The sequence below is a fragment of the Lygodium microphyllum genome, chromosome 13, assembly GCF_053477565.2.
Source record: "Lygodium microphyllum isolate KBCC chromosome 13, Lygodium_microphyllum_v1.1.10, whole genome shotgun sequence".
NCBI classification, from domain to species: Eukaryota; Viridiplantae; Streptophyta; class Polypodiopsida; order Schizaeales; family Lygodiaceae; genus Lygodium; species Lygodium microphyllum.
Window position 1 is genome coordinate 5,933,351 of NC_141147.1, and position 25,122 is coordinate 5,958,472.

The following is a 25,122-nucleotide window of genomic DNA, read 5'->3' on the forward strand; positions in this document are numbered from 1 at the left end:
AGATATTTTGGAAATGTTGAATTCTAGCCTGCAGTCAATACTCAAATTTCTAAAAAGAGATGCTCAAAATCTCAGTGGTTGCCACCCTTCAGTGCAACTTTTGCACTATCTTCAAGATATTTTGTATTAGCCCAAATTACTGAGAAGATCAATTAAGTATCTTCCTGAAGGGAGCTTCAAGCTCAACCCCCGAGACCTACGAACCGCTTATTGGTCAAGCGTTTCAAACCGAGCAGCCATGGCTACCTCTCACATAGCCGACACACCCTCCCTACCTATGGGGTGTAGTGAGCTTACCTAGATGCCCGATCGAGTACCCTCCTCTCCCGTGCACGCCAGTAGCTCCACAATCCTTGAGGCAAGCTCAAGCAACCTCAATCCCTCTCCAACAAGCTCCATCCTCCATAGCCGCGCGAGACAAGAGAATAGTAGAGAAGAGAAGAAGATCAAGAGAGCAGATGGGAAGCTTCTTCTCCTCGATCCCTCACTCTCACACACTCACTCCCTCACACCCACTCGCTCCCTCTCTCAAGCACAAGCAAGAAGGCAAGAAGAAGAGAATAGAAAAAGAAGCTTTTTGCCACACACAAGAATGAGCTTCTCATTCACTTTTCAACTTTATATACAAAACCCTAAATCCCTTTTGGACGGTCATCCCCTTATCCCCTTTTTTACATGGCCAGTCGTTGCCTAGGCCCTTTGTCCCATTGTTCTTCTATCTTCCTAGCTTCCTTTCTACAGCCCAACCACCTTTATAAATTACATGGGTAAAAGCCCAGCACTCTTAAAATAAATCATGGTGCGCCTTGCGCTTTTTTACAAAAGTATAGACTCACACTTTTTCTCGTGCGCCTTTTTCCTTGATTTAGGACTTTTCTGCACTTCTTGTATTTCCAGATTCTTCTTGGCGCGCCTTTGTCTTCTGTTTCACTGTTTCCTTGGCCTTGTCTTCTGCTTTAGATTTTCCGGCTTTTCCACCTTGTTGTTTGAGGGTTAACATTACCCCCCTCCTAGACGAGTGCAAGTCCCATGGCACTCACCGTCGTAGATAGCAGGCTTTGGCATGCACCGAAGATGTGGGTGGAAGGGACTACTATGGCGGCCATTGGAGAAGTTTTAGTGGTGGTGCGGATGAAGGTGGTTGATTGCACATTGTTGGCCTGCTTACTTGGTGATAGGGATGTTGAAGTTGGGGATAGGACCGGTTTTTGTTGGGAGTTGCATTCATGGATTGGCACAGGTGTTGATGTTCCAGGGATGCTGGGATGGGTGAGGATTCGTTGCTAGGCTTACAGGATGATGAAGGATACGAATTCAGAGTGGAGTGCTGATGAAGAGCTGACAGTACTTCCGTTGGAGTCTGTAATACCTGCAATTGAAAAGCTTTATATGTGGTCTCTCCCTGGGGTTAGTACTAGTCTTCTCATCGTCCACAAGACGTAGTGTTGATTAGTTTAGGAGACACGTCGAACTCTCACTAAGCTGAGAGTATTGTCCTGCACTTGAGAACCCAAACTATATATATATTGTGGTGGTGCAGATATTATATGAGTACACATGCATACTTAGATATTACATAGTTAGGAGACCACATGTCGGTTCCTCATAGCAACGTGTGGAGGAAGCAAGGGTTCACTGAGGTAGAAAAAGTTGTCAATGGTGAGGGGAAGTACACAAGAAGGTGCATGAGACATCGTTTGTGCTGTGACAATACAATGTAGCATGGTTTAGCTCAGCGACATCTTACTTTCGGTAGCCGGTAGCTACTTGTATTGCTTGACGAGTACGGTGTCCTTTCCATGGCTGTCGTGCATTGCTTACCACGATCGATTGCAATGGTATTAAGGCGGAGTGCAAAAAAGGAATCGTGCAAATGGATCAGGGTGACAGGTCTAATCATAGACGAGACAAGCTCCCTAGGTATGTCTTGCCCTTGATGTGCCCTGAACAATTGTGGGGGGTATGTAGAGGGCTAGGGGACTAGAGACAACGGAGTCAGTCGACCAAGGTCACTGGGCGTACCTAATTTGAGGACCCCTAGGTGTCGTGCTGTGATTGTGAGTGCTTTTTTTTTTTTTAAATAACATGAGTACAACCATTGCAATACGTTGAGGCTATCAGCCTTACAATTGGATTGGGAAATGTCGAGATTCAAAGGCTACGAAACTAGATATTACAGTGATGATTGTGTCCTAACCTTGTTGCTAGAAGAACAGTTGTTGAGATGGGAAGATACACTAGAGATTTTGCAAAACCTCTGTAACGTGCGATGTTGGTACAATTGAGGTAACAGCTGCCGTAAGTGCTAGGTGTAGAGTTCGACCCAAAAAGAGAAAGTGGCCACTGATCATGCTTTGGGCCATGCGATGTGGGCGATCGGCAAGGGTGATTTTCGCTTTTGGCGGTGAGGCTTCGTCATGGCTCCTTGTGAGACTATTGGTCTTTTTGTGACTTGGACATTGAATACTTTCGTACAAAGACCTGTGCCGTCTTGCATCCACTTGATACTTCGTGAGAGTATATGCAAGTCATATGCATCAATTATAATAATAGATGCACAAAAAGATATTACTTTACCAAAATCCTATAGTGCTGACTGCGATGCATATCATCGATGCTTGTTAAAGACGTGGCATGTATTAGTAGTAGGTAAGGGAGGTTTGTACATTTAGGGAGCCTGCCCCTTTAACCACTTAAGGACAAAAAGTTATGGCAAGATGGTTTTTGTTAAACGGCTTATACAACATGGGGGCTATTCTATTTGTTCGAGGCGGGGTGAGTTCGGGTGGTCGGGCGACTAGGGCTGTGCCGATGAGAGACTCCCATCAGGCTAGGCAGGGAAGATATCGGCCGGGACCCGCATGGTGTAGTCCCTGGCCGCGACTGGCCGTAGCTGTTTCAAGAATGCTTTTAAACAATTTATTAAATTCCTGCTCGTTTCTAGCCGTCTTTTCCTCTTTCGAACACCTGGTGCCCGAGCATCTAATGGGGGCCTGCATGGCCCGTGTTGCTACATCCCGAGTGCTCCCTTGAGCATTCCTCCTCTTGGCTTGGCAAGTTTTCGGCTTGCGTCCTAGGCAGTGTCTCTTCGGGCCTCTTTTCAGTGTGTACCTCTTTAGAGTAGACACGTAGCGTTCTGGTGGAGGCGCTAGTGCCTTGTGCTCCCTCCGACGGCGGAGAGTTTCTTTGCCGGCCAGTTGCATTGTGTGCTCCATGACGGCTACTATGGGGGAATCTGCAAAATGTGAACCAAGGTTAGGCTTTGAGGCAAGATAGAATAATTTGTATAAAAGGGATTAAACAGTGGATTATCAAGCGCATATGACAAGGAGGGGTGAGGTGAGGCATGTAATGTTTGTTGTAGAGGGACGGCCCCCGTGATGATATTTATCCTACTGCGACTATAGGGCGTATTCCAGCCATTAGCAGATCTTGGCTTATGCTAAGTTGCACGGACTGGTTGTGATGGAGTGGAGCAAGGCTCATCCTCGGAAGGATAGACCGAAAATGGGAAAGGCGTATAGAAAGGGACAGCGCCCTGTCTACGTCCTCAGAGATGTTGATCAGGGCTTCCTATGGCGGTAATGAGGGTTGCATGCCCTCCACCTAGAGGCGGGAATAGTCACACAACTTCTACACGTGTGGTGAGAGAAGGACCTGAGGAGCTCAGCCTGTCAAACCCAAACTCTTCTCCCTTTGCTTGACTATCATTGCTTGTGTGTGTTGACATTATCTATACACAGTCACAAGACTCATTGTTTATTTATGTACATATTTACGAATCCATGTCACTTCGTGAGGATAAAAACCAATTGTAGAACTCAGGCTTGTATTGGAGTGTGGCACACGCATCCAGTACTCGTGGCCGCTTACTTAATAACAAAAGATATTTTGCAACATCGAGTAGCATGGTACCTTGTCCGAGCCTACTCGCAACTTGTAGCTCCTCCTCAGTGAGAACCTTATTAATTAGAGAGTTTTCTTGGCTAGTTTCGGCTAAGTCCATACCTCGAATGGCAGTCAGCACTCGAAAGGAATTCGATGCCACATAGGTTGGGTCTCTTTCAGACCGCTATTTGGCCAATCGCTCCTCTAAGTCTGTCATAATTTGGGCTCCCAGTTGGGCCATTGTAACACGGTTTTCAAACGAACGTTTTTCAAATTGACTTCGACCCTCTGATTGTCGCTTTAGTTGCTCTATCTCTAAGAGATTTGGTTGGCCGAGCACATCATTGAATGTCACAGTTAAGCGTAGTTCGTCGGCTTCCTCATCAAAAATGAGTCGCATGCGTTCATGCAAGAGCCTGTCATAGTGCTTGTCAAGATGTTCTTGCTCTTCCCAGGATAGGAGAAATAGCAAGTATTCTTCAAGCTGCTCCCTAGGGAATGCGCCCATGTCTGCTAGGACGTAGACACGTGCAAACACTTTGAGCTTAGCATCCAACTCAATTAAGCATTCTGCAACACTTGTATGTTCAATGAGGGCTTGCTCAGTTACTATCTCATGCAAGGTTCTAGGAGTTTCCCTAGGCTTTAGCATAGTTGGGAGCTCAGGCCTAGATGAGCAAGATTGGTCAACTCTAGGATTGCTTATGTCCTCGGGGATTCCATGTTTCTCCTGAGGCTTTGTTGTTATTGCGTCATGGTTCTCCTTGGATGCGACTCGTATAGATTTGTCACCCTATTGTGACAGTGTTGTATTTACTCTTGATTGGTCAATGCAAGTTCTATTGTCGGTGGATTGAGTGTTGCAATCAACCGTTGATATTTGGGGGAGTGCGGAGGGGGCAAAGCCCTCTCTGCGAGGATCCGGGGTCCTATTAACGGGGCTCTATGGCACCCAGCTATGTCTCAAGGTCTACTCCTACTGGTGAGTTCTTTAAATTATTACGATTCTATGTGAGTTCCTTGTTATTAAAAGCAGCTGTCAAATTTATTCACACTTGTGCTTAGTGCTTTCCAGTGCGCAGTGCCAAATCAAGCTTTCTCCCTTTTGGTGCACTTTAAATTATGAAATCAGCGTGGCGTGCGAATGCAAAATAACAATGCAGTTCCCGCTTTTCCCCCTTTTGTTTGTAGCCTAATATGGCTCTAAGCGCATTTTCTGGTTGTCCTCTCGTATTGTCTAGGATCTACGCTACACACTCTACACTCCGTCAAGGCCGGATTGGAATCTGAGGGTCAGTTTCAGCTCTAAGTCTCATCTGTTCTATGGCCTGCTACTAGAGATTCACTCTAGGCTGCCCAGGTGTGGCTTCTCCAATTTCTCGCTTCTGAGAGCCAGGTCAGGTACTCAAGGATGTTTGGGGATGTGTTCGAAGTGTCCTTGGCCTAAGAAGGTGGCTCACTTACCAGTTAAAATGTTCTGCCCTAGTGGTCCGATTCTGGGAGTCCGACCATCCGAGTCTGGGTGGCCCGACTGTCCGACTAGTAGAACCGGACTGTCCAATTGGACCGGATGGTCCGAGTCTCAAAATGGGTCCTACTACCATGTGGCAGGGTCCGACTGGCAGAGTCGGATGGTCCGATCACGTAGTTGGTCTAATCGATCTAGGTGGTCCGACTCTAAGGCGGTGCGTCCGAGTCGGACAGCCCGACTAGTAGACAGTCTGACTCCAAGAGTCGGACAGTCCGAGTGTCCGATTCTGGCACTCGGACACCTGCAGCCTGGTCCGACTGCGTTTTCCGCGACGCAGTCACAAGGGCGCGAACGACGAATGCTACGCGTGGGGGTCCTAGTACAAGCTCCAACTTTCCAGATCAAACAAGCACAACATAGAGAAGGTCAAGGAATACCTGGAATGGCTGGGCGACAACAAAATGACCGGATCGCACTCACAGTCTCTCTCTCAAGCTCTCTCTCTCTCTGAATGTCCAACTGCAAAATGAGGCTTCCCCTGACCTTTTGAGACTCTTATTGCCCTGCTCAAGTCTCCTTTCATCTTATGGTTGCCCCTCTTGCACCCATCTACTCAAGATTTAGATTTTATGCCCCTTTCTCCCTGTTTTCAACAACAGAAAACCCTTCTATTTTCCCTGTTTCCTTGGTCCTAATCCTATGCTAACGCAACAAAAATCAAAAACAGTGGCTACAGTTGATTTAGCTACTTGCCTACTCAACAACAACCCAAAATACTTACTTGTTCTGAAAATCAAACCACCTAAATCTCCTATCTATCTCAAGCACCGGTTCGAGCTGAAAACCCTACTTCTATGATCGATTCGAAGCTCACAACGCTCAGGGCTCGATTCCGTCGGTCTCAGCAACGGAACCAAAATGAAGGGAGCATCAAGCTCAACCCCCGAGATCTACGAACCGCTTATTGGTCAAGTGTTTCAAGCCGAGCAGCCATGGCTACCTCTCACATAGCCGACACGCCCTCCCTACCTATGGGGTGTAGTGAGCTTACCTTGATGCCCAATCGAGTACCCTCCTCTCTCGTGTACGCCGGTAGCTCCACGATCCTTGAGGCAAGCTCAAGCAACCTCAATCCCTCTCCAACAAGCTCCATCCTCCATAGCCACGCGAGACAAAAGAAGAGTAGAGAAGAGAAGAAGATGAAGAGAGGAGATGGGGAGCTTCTTCTCCTCGATCCCTCACTCACACACTCACTCCCTCACACTCACTCACTCCCTCGCTCAAGCACAAGCAAGAAGGCAGGAAGAAGAGAATAAGAAAAAGAAGCTTTTTGCCACACACAAGAATGAGCTTCTCATTCACTTTTCAACTTTATATACAAAACCCTAAATCCCTTTTGGACAGTCATTCCCTTATCCCCTTTTTACACGGCCGGTCGTTGCCTAGGCCCTTTGTCCCATTGTTCTTCTATCTTCCCAGCTTCCTTTCTACCACTCAACTACCTTTACAAATTGCATGGGTGAGCGCCCGGCACTCTTAAAATAAATTGCATGGGTAAGAGCCCGGCACTCTTAAAATAAATCATGGTGCACCTTGCGGTTTTTTACAAAAAGTATAGACTCACGCTTTGCATCGTGCATCTTTTTCCTTGATTTTGGACTTTTCTGCACTTCTTGTGTTTCCAGATTCTTCTTGGCCCGCCTTTGTCTTCTGTTTCACTTTTTCCTTGGCCTTGTCTTCTGCTTTAGATTTTCCGGCTTTTCCACCTTGTTGTTTGAGGGTTAACACTTCCCTCTCGAGATACCTTTGGATCTCCACATTCATCTGATGTCCCATATAAGCCATTTCAAAGAACACCCGGGGCAGGATAAACCAATCCCAACTGAGGAACTTCTTTAGTAGGAGGATAACACTTACAGCATTCCACTCAAACCTAGATTGATTCTTGACCAATAAGACTAAGTAAGTTAATCCAACTACTTATTCCAAATGTCTAGTGGAGCAAGTACTAAGAAGCAAAGGTTAATTGGAGTACATGCTCACTAAATATTCGCCATTTCACTTCGTTCCTCACAATATTGGTAAGGAAAATAACACCCATTGGCCGGGGGGGGGGGGAGGAGATACATCCCAAATGGGCACCCACAACATTGGTGAATGACCAACAACAATTTTATCACTAGATGTCCAGAATTATGACTTTAATGATGTGAACATGTCCTAAATGTTAGGCTGGCTAAAGGGTCTTGTAATGTGATTGTATTCTAGGGTTAGGGCAATTTCGAAATCACACTTAGACTCAAGACCCTAGGCAAATCTACCCACATGCTGGTATAGTAGCCAAGAAACATGTTTCCTATTATAGCTTTCAAGATCAACCCAGCAATCACGTAGAAGTGGTTACAATCCCCCTTCAAACATAGCTTCTAATAGAATTGTAAAAGGAAAGTACAAATCTTTTAGAATAAAAATCCGGGCAGAGTATCCCACACAGTAAGCGCTTGGAAAGGTCTTAACACATGCATGGGTATGGTTAGTGTTTAATTCCAAAAAACTTTATTAATTTATATAGGATTTGATTTTAAAAGCATACTAATAGGGTTATACATTGTCAAGAGACAATGATTGAACAGATACATTAAGGGCCTTATCAAAGGTGGTAGATGGCTCATCAAAGTCACTATTAGATAAGGTATTAGCAACAGCATATTGGACATGTTGCTTGTCTTGCTACTTATCTTTCTTTTTGTAGCATTGATCAACAATGTGACCAACACACTTGCAATATCAGCACTTGGGTGGTTGTTTCTTACTGTAGAAGGCTGTTGATGCAATAACTGCATCTTTGTTGCACTTTTCGTCATCCAAAAGGATGGTGACCATTTCCTTATACTTCATCTCTCGAGCCAACTAGAGAGCTCTCATGGTTTCATGGAATTGTACTTCTTTCGTCAAGCTATTCAAAAGTATAGCCTTTTTATCATCATTATTATCCAAACGGCTTTTGACAGTAGTCAATTATCGGTAAAAAAGGCTTAAATGATCAAGATGCTGCTTAAAAGTCTCTGAAGGATTATATAAGATACTAAACAAATGTATCTTTACAAACAATTTGCAATTATTAATCTCTCTCCCAAATGTGTTTTCTAACTTATCCTAATCTATGTAACGGACTACCTTATCCCTCATTAAAATTATAGAATTAATAGCTTAAAAAGTAATCCTTTTTTTAATGCACTAAATGTGATTATCTCCATTCGGCCATCCATCGTGATTATGGTTTATGGCCAAAACCTCAGTTTTTTGTGGAACAACCGGTCATTCGGGTTGAATGGATTCGGGGTTAACCCCCGCATATTTAACACAATCAGCCAAGCCTCTCTTTCTCTCCCTCTCTCTCTCTCTAGTCTTATGTGGAAGCCCTGCCCAAATCCATCAAGCTTCTTCCATGGCTCCCAAGAGACATCAAGATGCTGAGCAAGGCCACCAATGCGAGGAAGTAGTCATTGAAGCGCAAGCATGAGTATCCTTACCAACAATCAACATGTCATCTACATACAAAACCAAGATAATCAGGCTGCCATCTGCTGCCTTCTTCGCGTACAAGCAGTGATCCACTTGACTTCTATGTAAACCTTGAGACTGCATAAATGTATCAAACTTATGATACCATTCTCTTGGTGCTTGTTTTAGCCCATACAAACTCCTTTTGAGTTTACATACCATCTTTTCTTTCCCTTTTTCCACAAACCCTTCAAGCTGCTGCACATATATGTCTTCATGCAGATCACCATGTAAATCTTTACTTCCATCTGTATGAGCTCCATATCTTCGCTTGCAACCAAGCCCAAAATGGTTCTCAATGTAGTCATCTTGACTACAGGAGAGAAAATCTCATCAAAGTCAATTCCATGCTCCTGCTTGTAGCCCTTTGCAACCAATCTTGCTTTGTACTTCGGTGAGGAACCACAAGTGACCTTTGCAACCAATCTTGCTTTATACTTTGGTGAGGAAGCACAAGTGACCTTCGTTTTGTAAACCCATTTGCATGCAAGTGTTTTCTACCCTTTGGGCAACTGCACCGAGTCCCAAGTGCCATTTTTCTCACGAGATTCCATTTCTGACAACATGGCTTTATACCATTTCTTGTTGTCCTGTCTATACATTGCTTCCTTGAAGCAAGATGATTCACCACAATCTATCAACATGACATAATCAGCCACATTGTTTGCACCAAGAACAAATCTGTCAAGTTGTCTAGTAGCCCTAGATGATCTCCTAACCCAATGATCATTGTTTGCTAGCTGTTCTTGTAAATTTCCATTTTCAGCAATCTGTCCTAGCATTTCAACCTACAAAACAGCATTAACAGCTTGCTGTCTTGGCTGTTCCTGCGCATGTAGTGGCTCATTATCATGGGCAATAGCTGGCTGATCATGTCCAGCATCATTTTCTGCATTGACAGGTTAATTTACAGCAAGTATTTGCTGTTGTACAACAGGCACATTTTGTTGTCCACAAGGTATTTCTTCCTGGAATACAACTCTATGGACCCCCTCAGCTTTTTCGGGTTGTTTATGCATCGGATCTTCCCAAAAGAGAACGTCATTGCTGCGTACTACTTTCCTTTTCTCGGGATCCCACGGTCTATACCCCATTTCACCCTCATCACCAGATCCTAGGAAAATACATTTACAGGACTTTGGCTCAAGTTTACTACGTTTTTCTTTACAAATGTGCACAAAAGCCTTGCTTCCAAACACTTTCAGGTGAGCATATGAAGGTGGCTTGCCCGACCACGCTTCTTGGGAAACCCCCCCTCCCCAAAGACCTATTTGGTGACCAAATAATTAAGTGTACGGCTGTCATAACAGCCTCTGTCCAAAAACCATGGGGTAATGCAGCATGAGACAACATCGTACGGACCTTATCCTGTATGGTCTGATTCATATGCTCTACAACTCCATTTTGGGATGGATTATCAGGGGCAATGAGCTCCCTCTTTATCTCTTTGCTGTCACAAAATGCGTGAAAGGCCTTGGACACATATTCCCCACCATTGTCAGAGCGAAGACACTTGAGTGTCTTATCCGTTTGATTTTCAACCAATGCCAAGAATTTTTTGAACTTGTCAAGCACTTCATCCTTGCTACGAATCGGATAAACCCATACCTTCCGTGTAGCATCATCGACAAAGGTGACAAAATATTTCTTTCCCCCTAAAGATAATCCTGGCATCTGACATATATCTGAATGTACAAACTCTAGAGTAGAAGATTTCAAAGAAAGAGACTTTTTGTGAGACATTCATGCATGTTTACCATAAATACAATGATCACAATGCTCAAAATCACCATAACGAAGACCAGGCAAGTAACCCAAACGAGAAAACACTTTTATTCCTGTTTGCCACGTGATTTACTACGTCCCTTGCTATCATATTTGCCTTTCTGCTGTGATCTGCCCCTAGTATGCAAAGCACTAGAAGACTTACTGGATGCATTGTTCTGCCGATTCATTTCTTCCATGAGTAGAGCACTCTCTACATGAGCATACAAAAGAATCGCATTAGATTTTCTCATAGCAGTCCTCAATGTATCCCAACTCTTTGGAAGAGTGCAAAGCAAGAACATAGCCTTAAATTCTTCATCAATCAAGAACTTCAAGACAACCAGCTGGCTGAAAATGGAGTTAAACTCACTCAAGTAGACATTACTGTACCCTCTTTCCTACGCAAATCCATAAGCTTTTTCACCCAATACACTTTGCTTGCACACTCTTCTGTGCATACAATTCTTCCAATCTAGTCCAAATAGCATATGCAGAATCCAAACCTTCAATGTTGAACAACAAGGCATTAGAAATTGATAGCTCGATGGTTGAGCGTGCAAGCTCATTTAACTCATCCCAATCCTCCTATTACAAATCTGCGAGCTTTGCCCCTTGTGTCTTAATCGGCTTTGCCTGCTTCTTTTGCAACATGATATTGTAGCACTCTTTTTGCCAAACTGCAAAGTTATATGCTCCTTCAAGCTTGTTTATGTGCATGAGATTACTGCTGTCACTGCTCCAGCCATGATTTTCAGCCCAAATGTGACCAAAAAATCAGCAAATGCAGGCCCAAACTGTTATCCAAGTAACCAAGGTACAAACAAGTACCAACCAGCAATAAATGACCACGTAGAAGCAGAGATTTCAGATCTGTAATTCAATTTTCAGAAGCACCAAACCATGTGCTACAGCATTCCACAACTGATTATAGCTGTTCCAAGGGCAAATGCATCACATTATATGAGAAATCCCAAATTTTAGCTGCAATTTCTGTTGTACATGTACCCACGGGTATAAACTTTGACATGCACGGAAGGTCAAAAGCCCCAAAATTTTGTCCTCAAAGCATTAACCATATATCTGAACTGTCTCTAACATGCATAAAATAGGCCAATTGTGCCAAAATAGAGCAATTTCAGCAAAACCCCCAAATTTCACCGACCAATCTGTCCCAATTACATTAATACATGTTCCTAAAAGCATTAACCGGGCAAAATTAGCAAAATTTCACAAAATTTTGCAAAAGCCCCAACTATTTCGGGTCCAAATATGCACCAATGTCAGCCAGTCTGACTCAGCTAAACAGAATTTCACCAATACGATAAAAGCCCCAAATTTTATGGGTCCAATGTTGAGAAATTTCACTCAAATGAGCAAAATTTCAATAATTTTGGCTAAATCCCCAATTCAAATGCACACAATGTCTGCAATTTCTAACACCAATGCCTCAATTTTGCATGAACAGTGCTCCGTCTAGACAAGCCCCGAATGTCTGGGCCTAGATTGCACAAAAATGGAAGCTCTGCCTCCACGTCTGAAACCTCGTCAAAAGAAAAAGGGAATAAAGGAGATTTTCCCTTTTTTTTTCTTTTTTTAAAAAAACCATTTTGAAAGGTGTAACGGGGGGTCCGTTGACCTCGTGTAGGTTGCCAACTGGATGTCGTTCGTCCATGGCAAGTTGTGGAGTTGCCTCGTCAGCGCCCCTATTTCCGCTTGTGCACCATCTATTCCACAAGTTTCATCCCATCCCCCACCATCTCCTCTAGTGGTTTCCCCGTGCTTCCCATCCCTTTCAAAAGGGGATGATATTGGTAATGTGGCTATGGATTTCTTGGCCCTTTGTACTTTAGACAGGGCTTTCCAGAATCATGAGGAGTTTCTTCAAGGTTTCCAATCTACTTTAGGCCTTTCTTTTATGCGGCTACCCCTTTTTCTTAGTCATCGAGCCACCATGCCCTACCACTTGGCCATTGGTTCCTAGTGCTTCTATGCAACTTATGGCGCCTTTGATAGTTTCTCACTATCGTCTCATAGTTGGGTTAGAGGCTTGGCTCACCCATCCCAGATTGGAGTTTTCTAGAGTAATATGTTTGAGGCCTCTCCATTTCCATTGCCCTTTGGTGGCCTTCCGTTTGATCGACTTTTTATATGGAGAGGATGTCTTGCTCCTTAGCTGGCTTTCCTCATCGACGAACTACATCATCATTGACACTCTTCCTACCACCCTCGAATCCACATCTCCTTTGGCCTTCCACCACATCCAAGATCTGAGAGGGGGTTTTAGTAGTCATGTGTATCTTGTGTGGTCCTCTCTTGCCTATGAGCCTTAGATGAGGCCATTAGGAACTCAAACATTGTCTTTGTCTGTCATTTTATGAGTTTTAGACACTTTAGATGAAAGGCACATTAGTGCATTTCCTTCAGTGCACTTTTGGCTATTTTTTAGTGGTTTGATCAGATTTATGGTTTTGCCTCTTTTTCACCTATATATATATAGACAACTTGCCCTCCCAATTTCATTATCCATTATTCATCATTGATCCTTCATGATCAACCAGCCCTCCTCATTCTCTCATCCCCCTACTACCATCTAGCGCCCACATTGACGCATACAGCTGCATGTTAGGGATGATTTTTGCAGCCTTGTATCTTGAGCCATTGCACTCACATTGTTCCTCTCTCTCTTGTGTTCTCTTTCCTCTTTCCATTGCGCACTCTCATAGAATGAGCAGCTTGTTTTGGGGAGGGATTTGAGAATATCAATACTACATTGAAGTTCTCATCTTCATTTCATCCATAGACAAATGAACAATCAAAGCAGTAATTTCTATTGTCCTAGATCTTCTGAAGTGTGTCTCAGAGCATAAGACATGTGGGAGCTTTTCCTTTGCACTCTTGGTAGTCTGTGGCTCAATTTGAGATAGTTGAAGGTGGCAAGAAGGTTCCATCCATTCTACATACAAAGAATAAAATCTTGAGGTAGATAAGCATGTTGAAAGTATAGATGAAGCCCACAAAAGAGTGAAGTAAGCTCTTCAAAGATCAGAGGAAAAGCATACGAGAGCAAAAGTCCATCACTACAAACATGTGGAGTTTGGCAAAGATGATTGGGTTCCCTTCCGATTTGGAAAGGCAAGGCTTCGAAAGATGAAGTGAAAGGAGCACTTATTCTCTAAGTTAAGCATCTCCCATGGAGGAGGCTGCAGGGGAAGTCTTGGAAGCTAGATCTGCACCTTGCTTTATTCAAGCATCCATGACTAGCAATTGAATAGGGAGGTTGAAAGCTCGAATGAGTTGCATGGTGAAGCTGCCTACCTTCTTCCATTTCACATACCTCAAGGAGTTTCTTTGGCTTACATGGCACAGATAGACAAACATATACTAATGCAAGATGATGTGGACTGGGCCCCCACCCGCAGCCAACACTCAGCAAAGTAAAGTATCATGGAGCCCTACAAATGCACTACTACGAGACCTGCATAATCGACATGTACAAAGTTAATCAACATGAAAAATTAAGAAGCACAACCAAATCACACAGTTTAAGAAGCCCAGTCACAGTTTCTTACATTACTAGAGTTGCATAATCAGCATGCACAAATTAAAAAGCAGCACCAAAAAGCCACCACTTAAACCTAATCTACACTCCCACACAAAGGCTTCAGGCTATATACTTTTTCAGCTGATGATGAACCTTTTTTATGTCTTCATCAAGCGTTTCAACAGCACTAAAAAATGTTCCATCTGCTACTTCACGAGCTGAAAATGACCACCGTGTCGTTGGAGAACAGTTGGTATCGGTAAAAGATTCTGACAGTGACATATAGCTCTGAGAGAAACTGGAACCTTCAGTAGCATGCCACAATGAGACCACATTACTATTCAGTGATTTGTTACAACATAATTATGTGCAGCATGGAGCTTAAATTACACATGCCTGGATTCTCAGGAACCTCTACTTGCACAATATCTACAGGCCACCCTGATGATCTTATGGAATATTCATTATCATCACAAACTGCTGCTGCATCATCCTTGACAAGATGACTTGATCTTTTTATAGATCTATGTCCTGCATGGCAGTTCTTAGAGAATGGTAGCATCCAGATTGATGAACTGAATGAGTTGCACATTAGACGAGCAGTTCCCTGAAAACAAAAAACAAACCAAAGATAAAGTATCCCTCTATCATTATCCATTTCACAAACAGCATGACATAAGAACTAGTCTCAACACCTTCTATAGATATGCAGCACAATTCTAGCATATAAGGTTTTTGTGTTGGTCATCAACAACATCTATACGAGAAGATGATTATTCCCAATCTTCCATTGGGCCCTGCTCTTCGACATCATGTCTGAGCTGCTGAATACAATTTTTCTGGTGTGAGAAGATTGTCATGGTCCTCTTCTATCAAGTGTACAACCTTTGCTGAAATGTGCAAGTATGGAGAGTGCATGAGGTGCAAGCATTAGTGTAATGCATGAATGGACGTATACAAGAAGAAATGGACCACTACTTAGTACTTGCTGAATGAGGCAGAGATGCATGACACAATCTTCACCAACAAGACATGCTCATGTGCCATGGTAGGCCTGGGGACTTTGCCCAGGCACCAGGTATTGGATCCTGTGGTGTCACAATTAGAGGCTTGAAAGATCATTGGGAGCCTCTCAAAGTGGCATATTTGGAAAGCATGCTACCACCTGGATCAACTACAAGGTGACTCAGCACCAACAAGAACTTCGGCATTACAGGCGGCCTTGGTATTACCTTCCCCCTCCATGGCTTCTATCCCCCATCCCCCAAACCGCCTTGAGCGGCTTGTATACATGAGTAATTTCTGATTTACAGATAGTTCCAGCTAGACTGTTGAGCACTTGTACTTCTTTGTAAATTTCTTCTAAGTAATTAATTAGCCACACCTTTTTTCAGAAAAAAAATATAAGAAAAAATGGAGAGAGAAGAAAAGCATCTAAATGATCACAAACTTTTGAGGTGGATGCAAGAGCTCTTCCACATGTAAGGTGACAAGAGTTAGGAGGCTGCTTATGTACATGCACTTCAGTCATCATCAAATCTTCAACATGGTATCAGAGCAGCCATTCTTGCCAGTAGGCTGGGCCAACATCTCTGCACATCACGTGCAGACTATGGAGCTGAACTACTTACAAACAGACTCTGGAAAGAGACTTGGTGATCTGAAAGAGTTTCAAGCATCATATTTGAGATTAAACCCCCTTTCAAAGCTGTTCATGGCCTCACAATCATGATCTGAGCAACCAATCGAAAGGTATAATAAAGAGCAATCAGAAATAAGTTTACACATAATTGACAGCAAAAGGACATAAAAGCTTCATGGATCAGATATGGGACCACATCCAAGTAAGACCTCCAGCAATTCTGAAGACAAGACATATAAGAAAGCCACATGTATCACAAGGAGAGTGCATGAGGACACAGTCATTGTCAAGTGAAACCCAACTCATAATTGAAGGGGGGTGTTGAAATGTGCAGTCATGAAGAGTGCATGAGGCACAAGCATGAGTGTGGAAAAATCACGTGAGCAACGTGTAATGGATTAATATGGGAGAATATAAGAAATGGAGAAAGATCATAAGCATCTAAGTGATCCAAAAGGGCTTAAAGTCCCAAATCCTCAATACAATTACTACTAGCAAGTGCTATAAGTTATCTTCGAGGTATTGTGGTTCTTTTCAGATTACTAAGAATATAAATAATATGTCTTACAAGTTGGATTTAATATCTCAGCTCACCGGGTGTTACACGTGAGTCATTTAAAAGAATGGCTAGAGCAAGGTGAGCTCATAGTCCTGATTGAGGAAGTCATGTGTCGAGGACTCTACTATTACATTCCACTCTAACCCAAATTGATTCCAATATCTAGTATTTAGTCAAGTGGAAGAACCACCAGAAGGTGAAGGTCTTATTGCAATTGATACATTCATTGAAGAGTCATTTTCACCACTTCATCCCTAAAGATATTGTTGGGGATAGCAATCATTTGTAAGGGGGAAGTGTTACATCCTTCGACATCCAAATAAGTGCTAATAGCATTGGTCACAATGGTCATAAAGTGAGCTAGACTCTAGTGCAAATGCATTAGGGGCAGTTTAGGGTTAGGGCAGTCAAGTCCTAGTTATAGGACTCAAGGCCCTACTGTGCACATCATTGTGTGATCACCACTCTTCGACTCTTGACCCGTAAGGCAATATGTCCAATGCTAGGATGGTGTGGGCTGGTGGTAAGGGACAGTAGCTCTTGGGATGTGGTCATGATCTGATTTGCTGCTAGCCCCCCCAGCTTGGGAGTGAGCCCATTTGGCTCTATGCTTGGGAAGTGATTTTATGTCAATTTTCTTTCTATTCTTTGCCCTGGGTATGGCTTGTGTCATGCCTCATGTGCAAGTTGGATCCTAGGGGGATGTTTCATGATCCATCCAAGTCCTTTGTAATTATGAGAGCTAGATCCAACATGGTCACCATTAGAGTGGCCTCAACAAGCAGAAACTCCTCTAGTATCTGAAGGGCATTATTTTGTTCTGATATGAATCTCTCTCCCAAATGCTAGAGTACCTCCATGCCCAAAAAGCATAGTCATAAGGGATGGCCATTTTCTAGTTTCTCGTTCCAATCCCATCCCATCCTTGTACCCTTTCTCTATCTCCATGTTATAGCCTTCTCTTGTCATGACACAGGAGGACAATTCTATTCTTGTCCCCATTCAACCCTCGTCCCCAAAACCTATCCCATGTCAACTATGCCAAAAGTGGACAAGACAAGTCAAGGTCAGTTGTCTCAAAGGTAGGTAAGAGTTCTTGTCTCCTTCTTCTTCTCCTTTACAGGTTCCCTACTTCTTCTTTGCAGTTGCCCCCTCTCTTTTTGTGGTGGATTGGTAGTTGTCATATGCATTTGCCTCAGTAGTAGACATCTCATATTCTGTTTCTTTTAGATAAAAGACATTGGAGGCTTGAGATGTATGTACAAACTTATGATGCTCTTAGAATTATTAATGTGATGCCATTTCTAGTAGTTTATTTGGTACCCTCAGAATGCCCCATATGGGTAGAGGTGCATATCCACTAGGAATTGAATGTAGCTTCTAATACAACTTGCATAGGTGCCTTATTGATGGCTCCATGTTAAGGGTGCTGGGATCTAAAGAAGAGAACCTAAGGGGTTGATCCCTAAAGAGTTGGTTTGTCAAGTGGCCTACCAAGAACTACAAAGACAATGGAACCACTTTGAACTTTTTGTTGGGAATAAAGGCCCTCGTGCCTTTTTTAAATGTGCTCGGGTGTGAACACACCCTTAGCACTTGTACTTTCATATATATATATCTATCTAAAAACCTAAAGTGGTACACTCGTCATTATACCCAAAAATCGTATTCACTCCTGACTACTCTACACTCTCTCTCATTCTCTCTGCTGCTAGCAAGCACTGCGTGTCTCGATCTTCACGCCCTCCGAACTTGACAAACTGGTATCAGAGCGAGCAAGGAGTGCACGCTTCTCGAGACGTCAGAAGTGAGACAGGCTACAAAAGGCGAGCATGTCATGGCCGACAGTTGCTGCAAGCTCGACAAGGCAACTGACAGGTGAGCTCCTGACAGGTACAAGACTAACAGTCGATGGGAGGGTTAACTATCAAACAAAGGCCAACTGGCATGCCACAAGATACGTTTTATTTAGGCGACGGCCAGGATGACCTGCAACAGCTATAGCAACCGGATACGGAGCTTGGAGGTGACAGGATATGGCTGTGTGACGAGACCGAAGAGCTTCCGCATGATGAGCGACATGTTTCTCTACGCGGCAGGACCGGAGAGCTTCGATGAGACGGGCGACAGGTTTCTCTCGACTGCACGAAAAACAAGCAAAGGCAGAAGGTCAACGGTCTTTTTTTTTTAATCTACTTCATCTTATTTTCACCTCTCTGCCAGATGTTCACACATAAAAGCACAGAAGGCAAATCTGTGCAAATTTGTCTCTTAAATTTTGGAGCTTTTCCCAAATTTGGTGCCTGTCACATATTGCAATGATCTCTGGACCATAAATTGCAGACATTGAATGCATACGCCTCAGAAATTTTTTGGGAATTCTCAAATGCAAGTGAAATTTTTGCTTGGATGAGTCAATTTCACTGAAATTTATGCAATCTTCACCCAAAAATTTGCGGCTTTTCCCAGATTTGGGGATTGTGATGCACGACAAGACAATTTGTCTCAGAAATTGCAGAAATTTGTGACATTTTGCCTCCGACATTTGGGGCTTTTCATGTACATGCAAAATTGGGCTGAAAATTAGCCAAATTCTCCACATTGATGCACATTGGACCCCGTGCAATTTGGGGCTTTAGCTGTTTGGGCAAAATTTGTGCGCCATTTGGTCATTTCATGTACATACGGGTTTAATTCCATGCAATTTGCACATCTAGCACTTGGAAAAATTTGAAGGTTTCGCCAAAATTGCTCTATTTTGGCACAATTGGCTTGTTCTATGCATGTCAGAGACAGTGCAGATGTATGGTTGATGCTTTGACCACAAAGATTTTTGGGGCTTTCGACCGTGCATGTCAAATTCTATGCCCGTGGGTACATGTACAACAGAAATTGCAGCTAAAGTATAGGACTTCTCATGTAATGTGATGTATTTGCCCTTGGAACAGCTGTAATCAGTTGTGGAGCATTGTAGAACATGGTTTGGTGCTTCTGAAAATTTACTTACAGATCTGAAATTTTTGCTTCTAGGTAGAGTCTTATTGCTGGTTGGTACTTGTTTGTACCTTGTCACTTGTGTGACAGTTTGGGCCTGCATTTGCTGAATTTTCTGGTCACATTTGGGCTGAAAATCATGGCTGGTAGCAGTGACAGTAGTAATCTCATCCACATTAAGAAGCTTGAAGGAGCACATAACTTTGTTGTCTGGCATAAACAATGCTACAATATCTTGTTGCAGAAGAAGAAGAAGCAGGCAAAGTCGATTAAGACCAAAGGGGCAAAGCCCGCAAACATGGAACAAGAAGATTGGGATGAGTTGAATGAGCTTGCACGCTCAACCATCAAGCTATCAATTTCTGATGCCTTGTTGTTCAACATTGAAGGTTTGGATTCTGCATATGCTATTTGGACTAGATTGGAAGAACTGTATGCATAGAAGAGTGTTGCAAGCAAAGTGTATTGGCTTCTACTTGAGTGAGTTTAACTCCATTTTCAGCCAGCTGGATGCCTTCCTGTTTAACATTGAAGGTTTGGATTCTACATATGCTATTTGGACATGACTAGAAGAACTGTATACACAGAAGAGTGTTGCAAGCAAAGTGTATTGGCTGAAAAAGCTTATGGATTTGCGTATCAAAGAGGGTACATCAATGTCTACTCACTTGAGTGAGTTTAACTCCATTTTCAGCCAATTGGTTGCCTTGAAGTTCTTGATTGATGAAGAATTTAAGGCTACGTCTTGCTTTGCACTCTGCCAAAGAGTTGGGATACATTCAGGACTGCTATGAGCAATTCTAATGTGATCCTTTTGTATGCTGATGTAGAGAGTGCTCTACTCATGGAAGAAATGAATTGACAAAACAATGCATCCAGTAAGTCTTCTAGTGCTTTGCATACTAGGGGCAGATCACAGCAAAAAGGCAAATCTGATTGCAATGTTGAATGCCATCATTTTGGCAAGAAGGGTCACTTTAAACATGACTGCTACAAATGGAAGAAAGAGAAAGGAAAGGCCAAGAAGACAGATGCTAGCGAGGAAGAGAAGAAAGAGAGTCAGCCTAAGAAGAGCAGTGTCAAAATTGAAAAGGTGAATATAGTCACTCATGACAGTGACAGTGGGAATGACGTACTCTTTGTCTCTTCACACTTTGGTGCACATATACATGATGACATGCATACTTGGATTCTAGATTCAAGTGCTTCCTTTCATGTCACCCCTCATCGTGAGTGGTTCTCTGCCTATACAGGGGGTCAACATGGTGTTGTTCATCTTTGACACAACTATGCATGTGACATTGCAGGTATTGGCAGTATGCAGTTGCAGTTTCAGCAAGGTTCTGTCTTCACACTTCAGCATGTATAGCATGTACCTCAGCTCAAGAAGAGCTTGATTAGCACATGGCAGCTAGATGACAATGGATTTCAAACCACCTTTCGTGATGGGAAGTGGAAGATCTGTAAGGGATCTAGAGTGATTGCCAGAGGTTGTAAACGTGATACCTTGTATCCTCTCCATGTATCTAGTGTGAGTGATCATGTTGTTGCCGTGACCGAGCAGCCAAGTGTTTCTTTGTGGCATGGCCGGTTGGGACACATGAGTCAAACTGAAATGAAAATGCTCTCTCGTTTGGGTTACTTGCCTTGTCTTCGTTATGGTGATTTTGAGCGTTGTGATCATTGTATTTATGGTAAACATGTACAGACGTCTCATAAAAAGTCTCTTTCGCTGAAATCTTCTCCTCTAGAATTAGTACATTTCGATGTGCATCATATGCCAGGATTATCTTCAAAGAAAAAGAAATAATTTGTCACCTTTGTCGATGATGATACACGGAAGGTATGGGTTTATCCTATTCGTAGCAAGGATGAAGTGCTTGACAAGTTCAAAAGCTTCTTGGCATTGGTTGAAAATCAGACTGATAAGACACTTAAGTATCTTCGCTCTGACAATGGTGGGGAATATGTGTCCAAGGCCTTTCACGCATTTTGTGGCAGCAAAGGGATAAAGAGGGAGCTCACTGCTTCTCATAATCCACCCCAAAATGGCATTGGAGAGCATATGAATCGGACCATACAGGATAAGGTTAGTACAATGATCTCTCATGCTACATTACCCCATGGTTTTTGGGCAGAGGCTGTTATGACAGCCGTACACTTGATTAATCAGTCATCACCAAACATGTCTTTTGGTGGGGGGGGGGGGGGGGGGGGGGAAGTTCCCCAAGAAGCGTGGTCGGGCAAGCCACCTTCATATGCTCACCTCAAAGTGTTTGGCTGCAACGCTGTTGTGCACATTTGTAAAGAAAAGCGCAACAAACTTGACCCAAAGTGTTGTAAATGTATTTTCCTAGGATATGGTGACGAGGATGAAATGGGGTATAGACTGTGGGATCCCGAGAAAAGGAAAGTAGTACGCAACAATGACATTTTCTTCCGGGAAGATCCGATGCATCAACAAGCCGAAAAGACTGAGGAGGTCCGTAGGGTTGTATTCCAAGAAGAAATACCTTTGGGCAGCAAAATGTGCCCATTGTACAGCAGCAAATACTTGCTGTAAATGACCCTGTAAATGCAGAAAATGATGTTGGAAATGATCAGCCAGCTATTGCCCATGATAATGCGCCACTATATGTGCAGGAACAGCCAAGACAGCAAGCTGTTAATGCTGATTTGCAGGCTAAAATGCCAGGACAGCAAGCTGAAAATGCTCAACAGTAAGCAAACAATGATCATTGGGTTAGGAGATCATCTAGGGCTACTAGACAACCTAATAGATTCATTCCTGGTGCAAACAATGTGGCTGATTACATCATGTTGACAGACTGTGGTGAACCCTCTTGCTTCAAGGAAGCAATGGACAGACAAGACAGCAAGAAATGGTACAAAGCCATGTTGCCAGAAATGGAATCTCTTGAGAATAATTGCACTTGGGACTTGGTGCAGTTGCCTAAAGGGCAAAAAACACTTTCATGCAAATGGATTTACAATATGAAGGTCAATTCTGATTCCTCACCAAAGTACAAGGCAAGATTGGTTGTGAAGGGATACAAGCAGAAACATGGAATTGATTTTGATAAAATCTTCTCTCCTGTAGCCAAGATGATTACATTAAGAACCATTTTGGGCTTGATTGCAGCTGAAGATATGGAGATCATACAGATGGATATAAAGACTGCATTCTTACATGGTGATGTGCATGAAGACATATATATGCACCAGCCTGAAAGATTTGCAGATAAGTTTAATACATTTATGCAATCTCAAGGTTTCCATAGAAGTCAAGTCGATCACTGCAGATAGCAGCCTGATTATCTTGGTTCTGTATGTTGAGGCGACGGGACAGGCGAGGGGCGTCAGGAGCAGGCGACCGGGCAGGCGACGGGCAGGCAGGCGTACGAGGTAACACAGGGGGACAGGACTGCAGACGGCAGGGCAGACGGACGCAGACGGACGGCGTCGAGCAGGAAAACGGCACGCAAACGGGCGGCATCGAGCAGGTCAGGCGCGCAGGGCAGGGAGGCGGAGGGCAAGGCGACGCGCAGGACAGGGAGCCGCCATCGTCGACCTTCCGTTCACCTCTTCTCTCTCTTTTTTTTCGTAAAAGGCAATTGTATTAATTACGAAAAGGTACAAGATTACATGATTACATGATTACACGAGACACGAGGGCCCTAGGCCGACGTGTGGGAAATCCCCGTACTAATGCACTAAAAAGGGTTACACCAATCATGGCAACGACCCAAAGGCAATTGCCATATGCCAAGGAAGCAAATCCTCCCGAAGGAGCAAGTCGGAGTGCCGGATGAGATCTAGCTGCCAATGCAAGAGCCCTTTACGCCTGGCAATTTGTCTCGGTACACTAGAGGCGAAAATCAAAGAGAAAAACATTGCGCGTGGTCCAAATGTGCCAGCAACCCCAGTATCTGAAAAAGTGAAATAAGATCTTCATATGTAAATGTGGCGGTGTGGGATACTTTGGGCGCACAAAAACCCAATCGAAAGGAGTTAGTGAGGACCCCACCACTGCGCGCCAGATTTGCGACAAGAGTGACCAGATATTCTTGGCGAGCGGGCAAGAAAGAAAACGATGTCGGGGCGATTCCGCAGTAGTGGTACAGAAGAAACAATTGCCATTCGAGATTCGACGCTTGGAAAGGGCCGAGGCAAAAGGAAGACTACCAATCATTACCCCCCAAAGAAAGACCTTGCATTTGAAAGGTGCCTTATTCAGCCAGCCCTCCATCAGCGTTGCCTGCCACCATGACTGCGATTTCCACAGTCCCCAAACAGTATTAGCTTTCACACCCAGCCATTGGTGATCTTGAATGAGAAGATGATACACCTGATTAGTAGAGGCCTTTTCCATACTCAACCGGCCTGCAAGGTGCCAGTCCTGCCAAGGACGATCCACAGCCAGGGCAGGAAAGGGTTGCCTACCCTGAAGCTCCGACAAAAGCTGTTCCCATAAACCACGGTATCGGCGCGAGATCCTAAAAAGTCTCCTAGCAGTTCGAAACGATGCAAGGACATTGCGAGTGGCAAGGGTAGCATCCGCAATCGAAGTCACTCCTAAACGGCCCATGCGGTTAAATCTCGGTCTAAGCTCATGTTTGTCTTCCCATGAAAGTAATCGCGATACTGCCAATAATTCCAGCCGAAAGAAGTTAGTCTGCAAGCGCTCCCCCACTGGATGCCAACAGGCCTTTTGAAGCACCACTTTCCAAGAGCCAACCAAGTGCAGTAACAGAGAGGAAGAGGGACTGGAAAATCGAGAGTCAGCATTAAGGACATGCCACCAGGAGGCCCGAAGTCATGTATTACCATGGCGTAGCCCGTTGTCCTCAAGAAAATAACGAGCTATGATGGTCCACGGGTGATGATCCACACACATGGCACGAAAAAGAGACCAACGAAGAGCCAGCATATGAGTTTCTGCATCCAAAATAGCTCCACCACCCATGCGTTTAGGGGTACATCTATGTGACCATGAAAACCACGAAATACCTGCCTGCAATAAATCCTTCTTCCATAGCATGAAACGAATGGGATGAGTGAGAGCGTTCAAAGTAGTAGGCGTCCACGGCAGCAATGGCAGGAAATACGTTTGCATTGGTAGCGTAATTGTCTGAGCCACTTTGAGGAGGACATGGAATGGCCACGCTTGCGACTTCCAATACATAAACTTCGCCGCCAGTTTTTGTGAAATCCACTCCAGTAGGTCCTTTGGCCGTACATCCACCCCCAATGGGTATCCAAGATGCCTGACAATGGAGCCACGGGAAACCACCTGGACCTGCCAGCCTAATGACTGTAAATCAGGCTCCGTGAAACTGAGTATGGCTGATTTAAAGGCATTGATGCGAAGACCAGAGGCCTGACCAAAGAGCGTCCAAACATCTAATGCCTTTCGAATGTTGTCCCTGTCCTCCCGCAAAATCATAAAGGTGTCATCAGCCAAAGATTGGCTAATGAAGTGCTGCCCCAAAGGAAGAGACAATCCTGCCAGTTGAGCAGAAGCCGCCATTGAGGATAACATTGAAAGGACCGGGTGAGTCGCCAGGGCAAAGAAGAGAGGACTCAAAGGGCAACCATGTCTGACCGAGTGTGCAAGGACAAATGGCTCTGTAACCCCACCATTGAGCATAACTCTTGAAGAAGCCGCAGCACTAATGGTGTAGATCAATCGGGAC

The 25,122-nt window shown here is 43.9% G+C and overlaps 1 protein-coding gene across 2 annotated transcripts in view; it reads right to left on the bottom strand.

The window, feature by feature from the left end:
* Positions 1 to 25,122, bottom strand: part of PSAT1 (phospholipid sterol acyl transferase 1) — a 259,587-nt gene that overhangs the window by 128,019 nt on the left and 106,446 nt on the right. For both annotated transcript variants that reach the window (XM_087690727.1, XM_087690728.1), the window contains exons 6-7: positions 14,628 to 14,838; positions 14,365 to 14,536 (exon numbers count right to left, since the gene is read on the bottom strand). In XM_087690727.1, the coding sequence (XP_087546853.1) occupies positions 14,365 to 14,536; positions 14,628 to 14,838 (383 nt within the window). The remainder of the gene's footprint in view (positions 1 to 14,364; positions 14,537 to 14,627; positions 14,839 to 25,122) is intronic.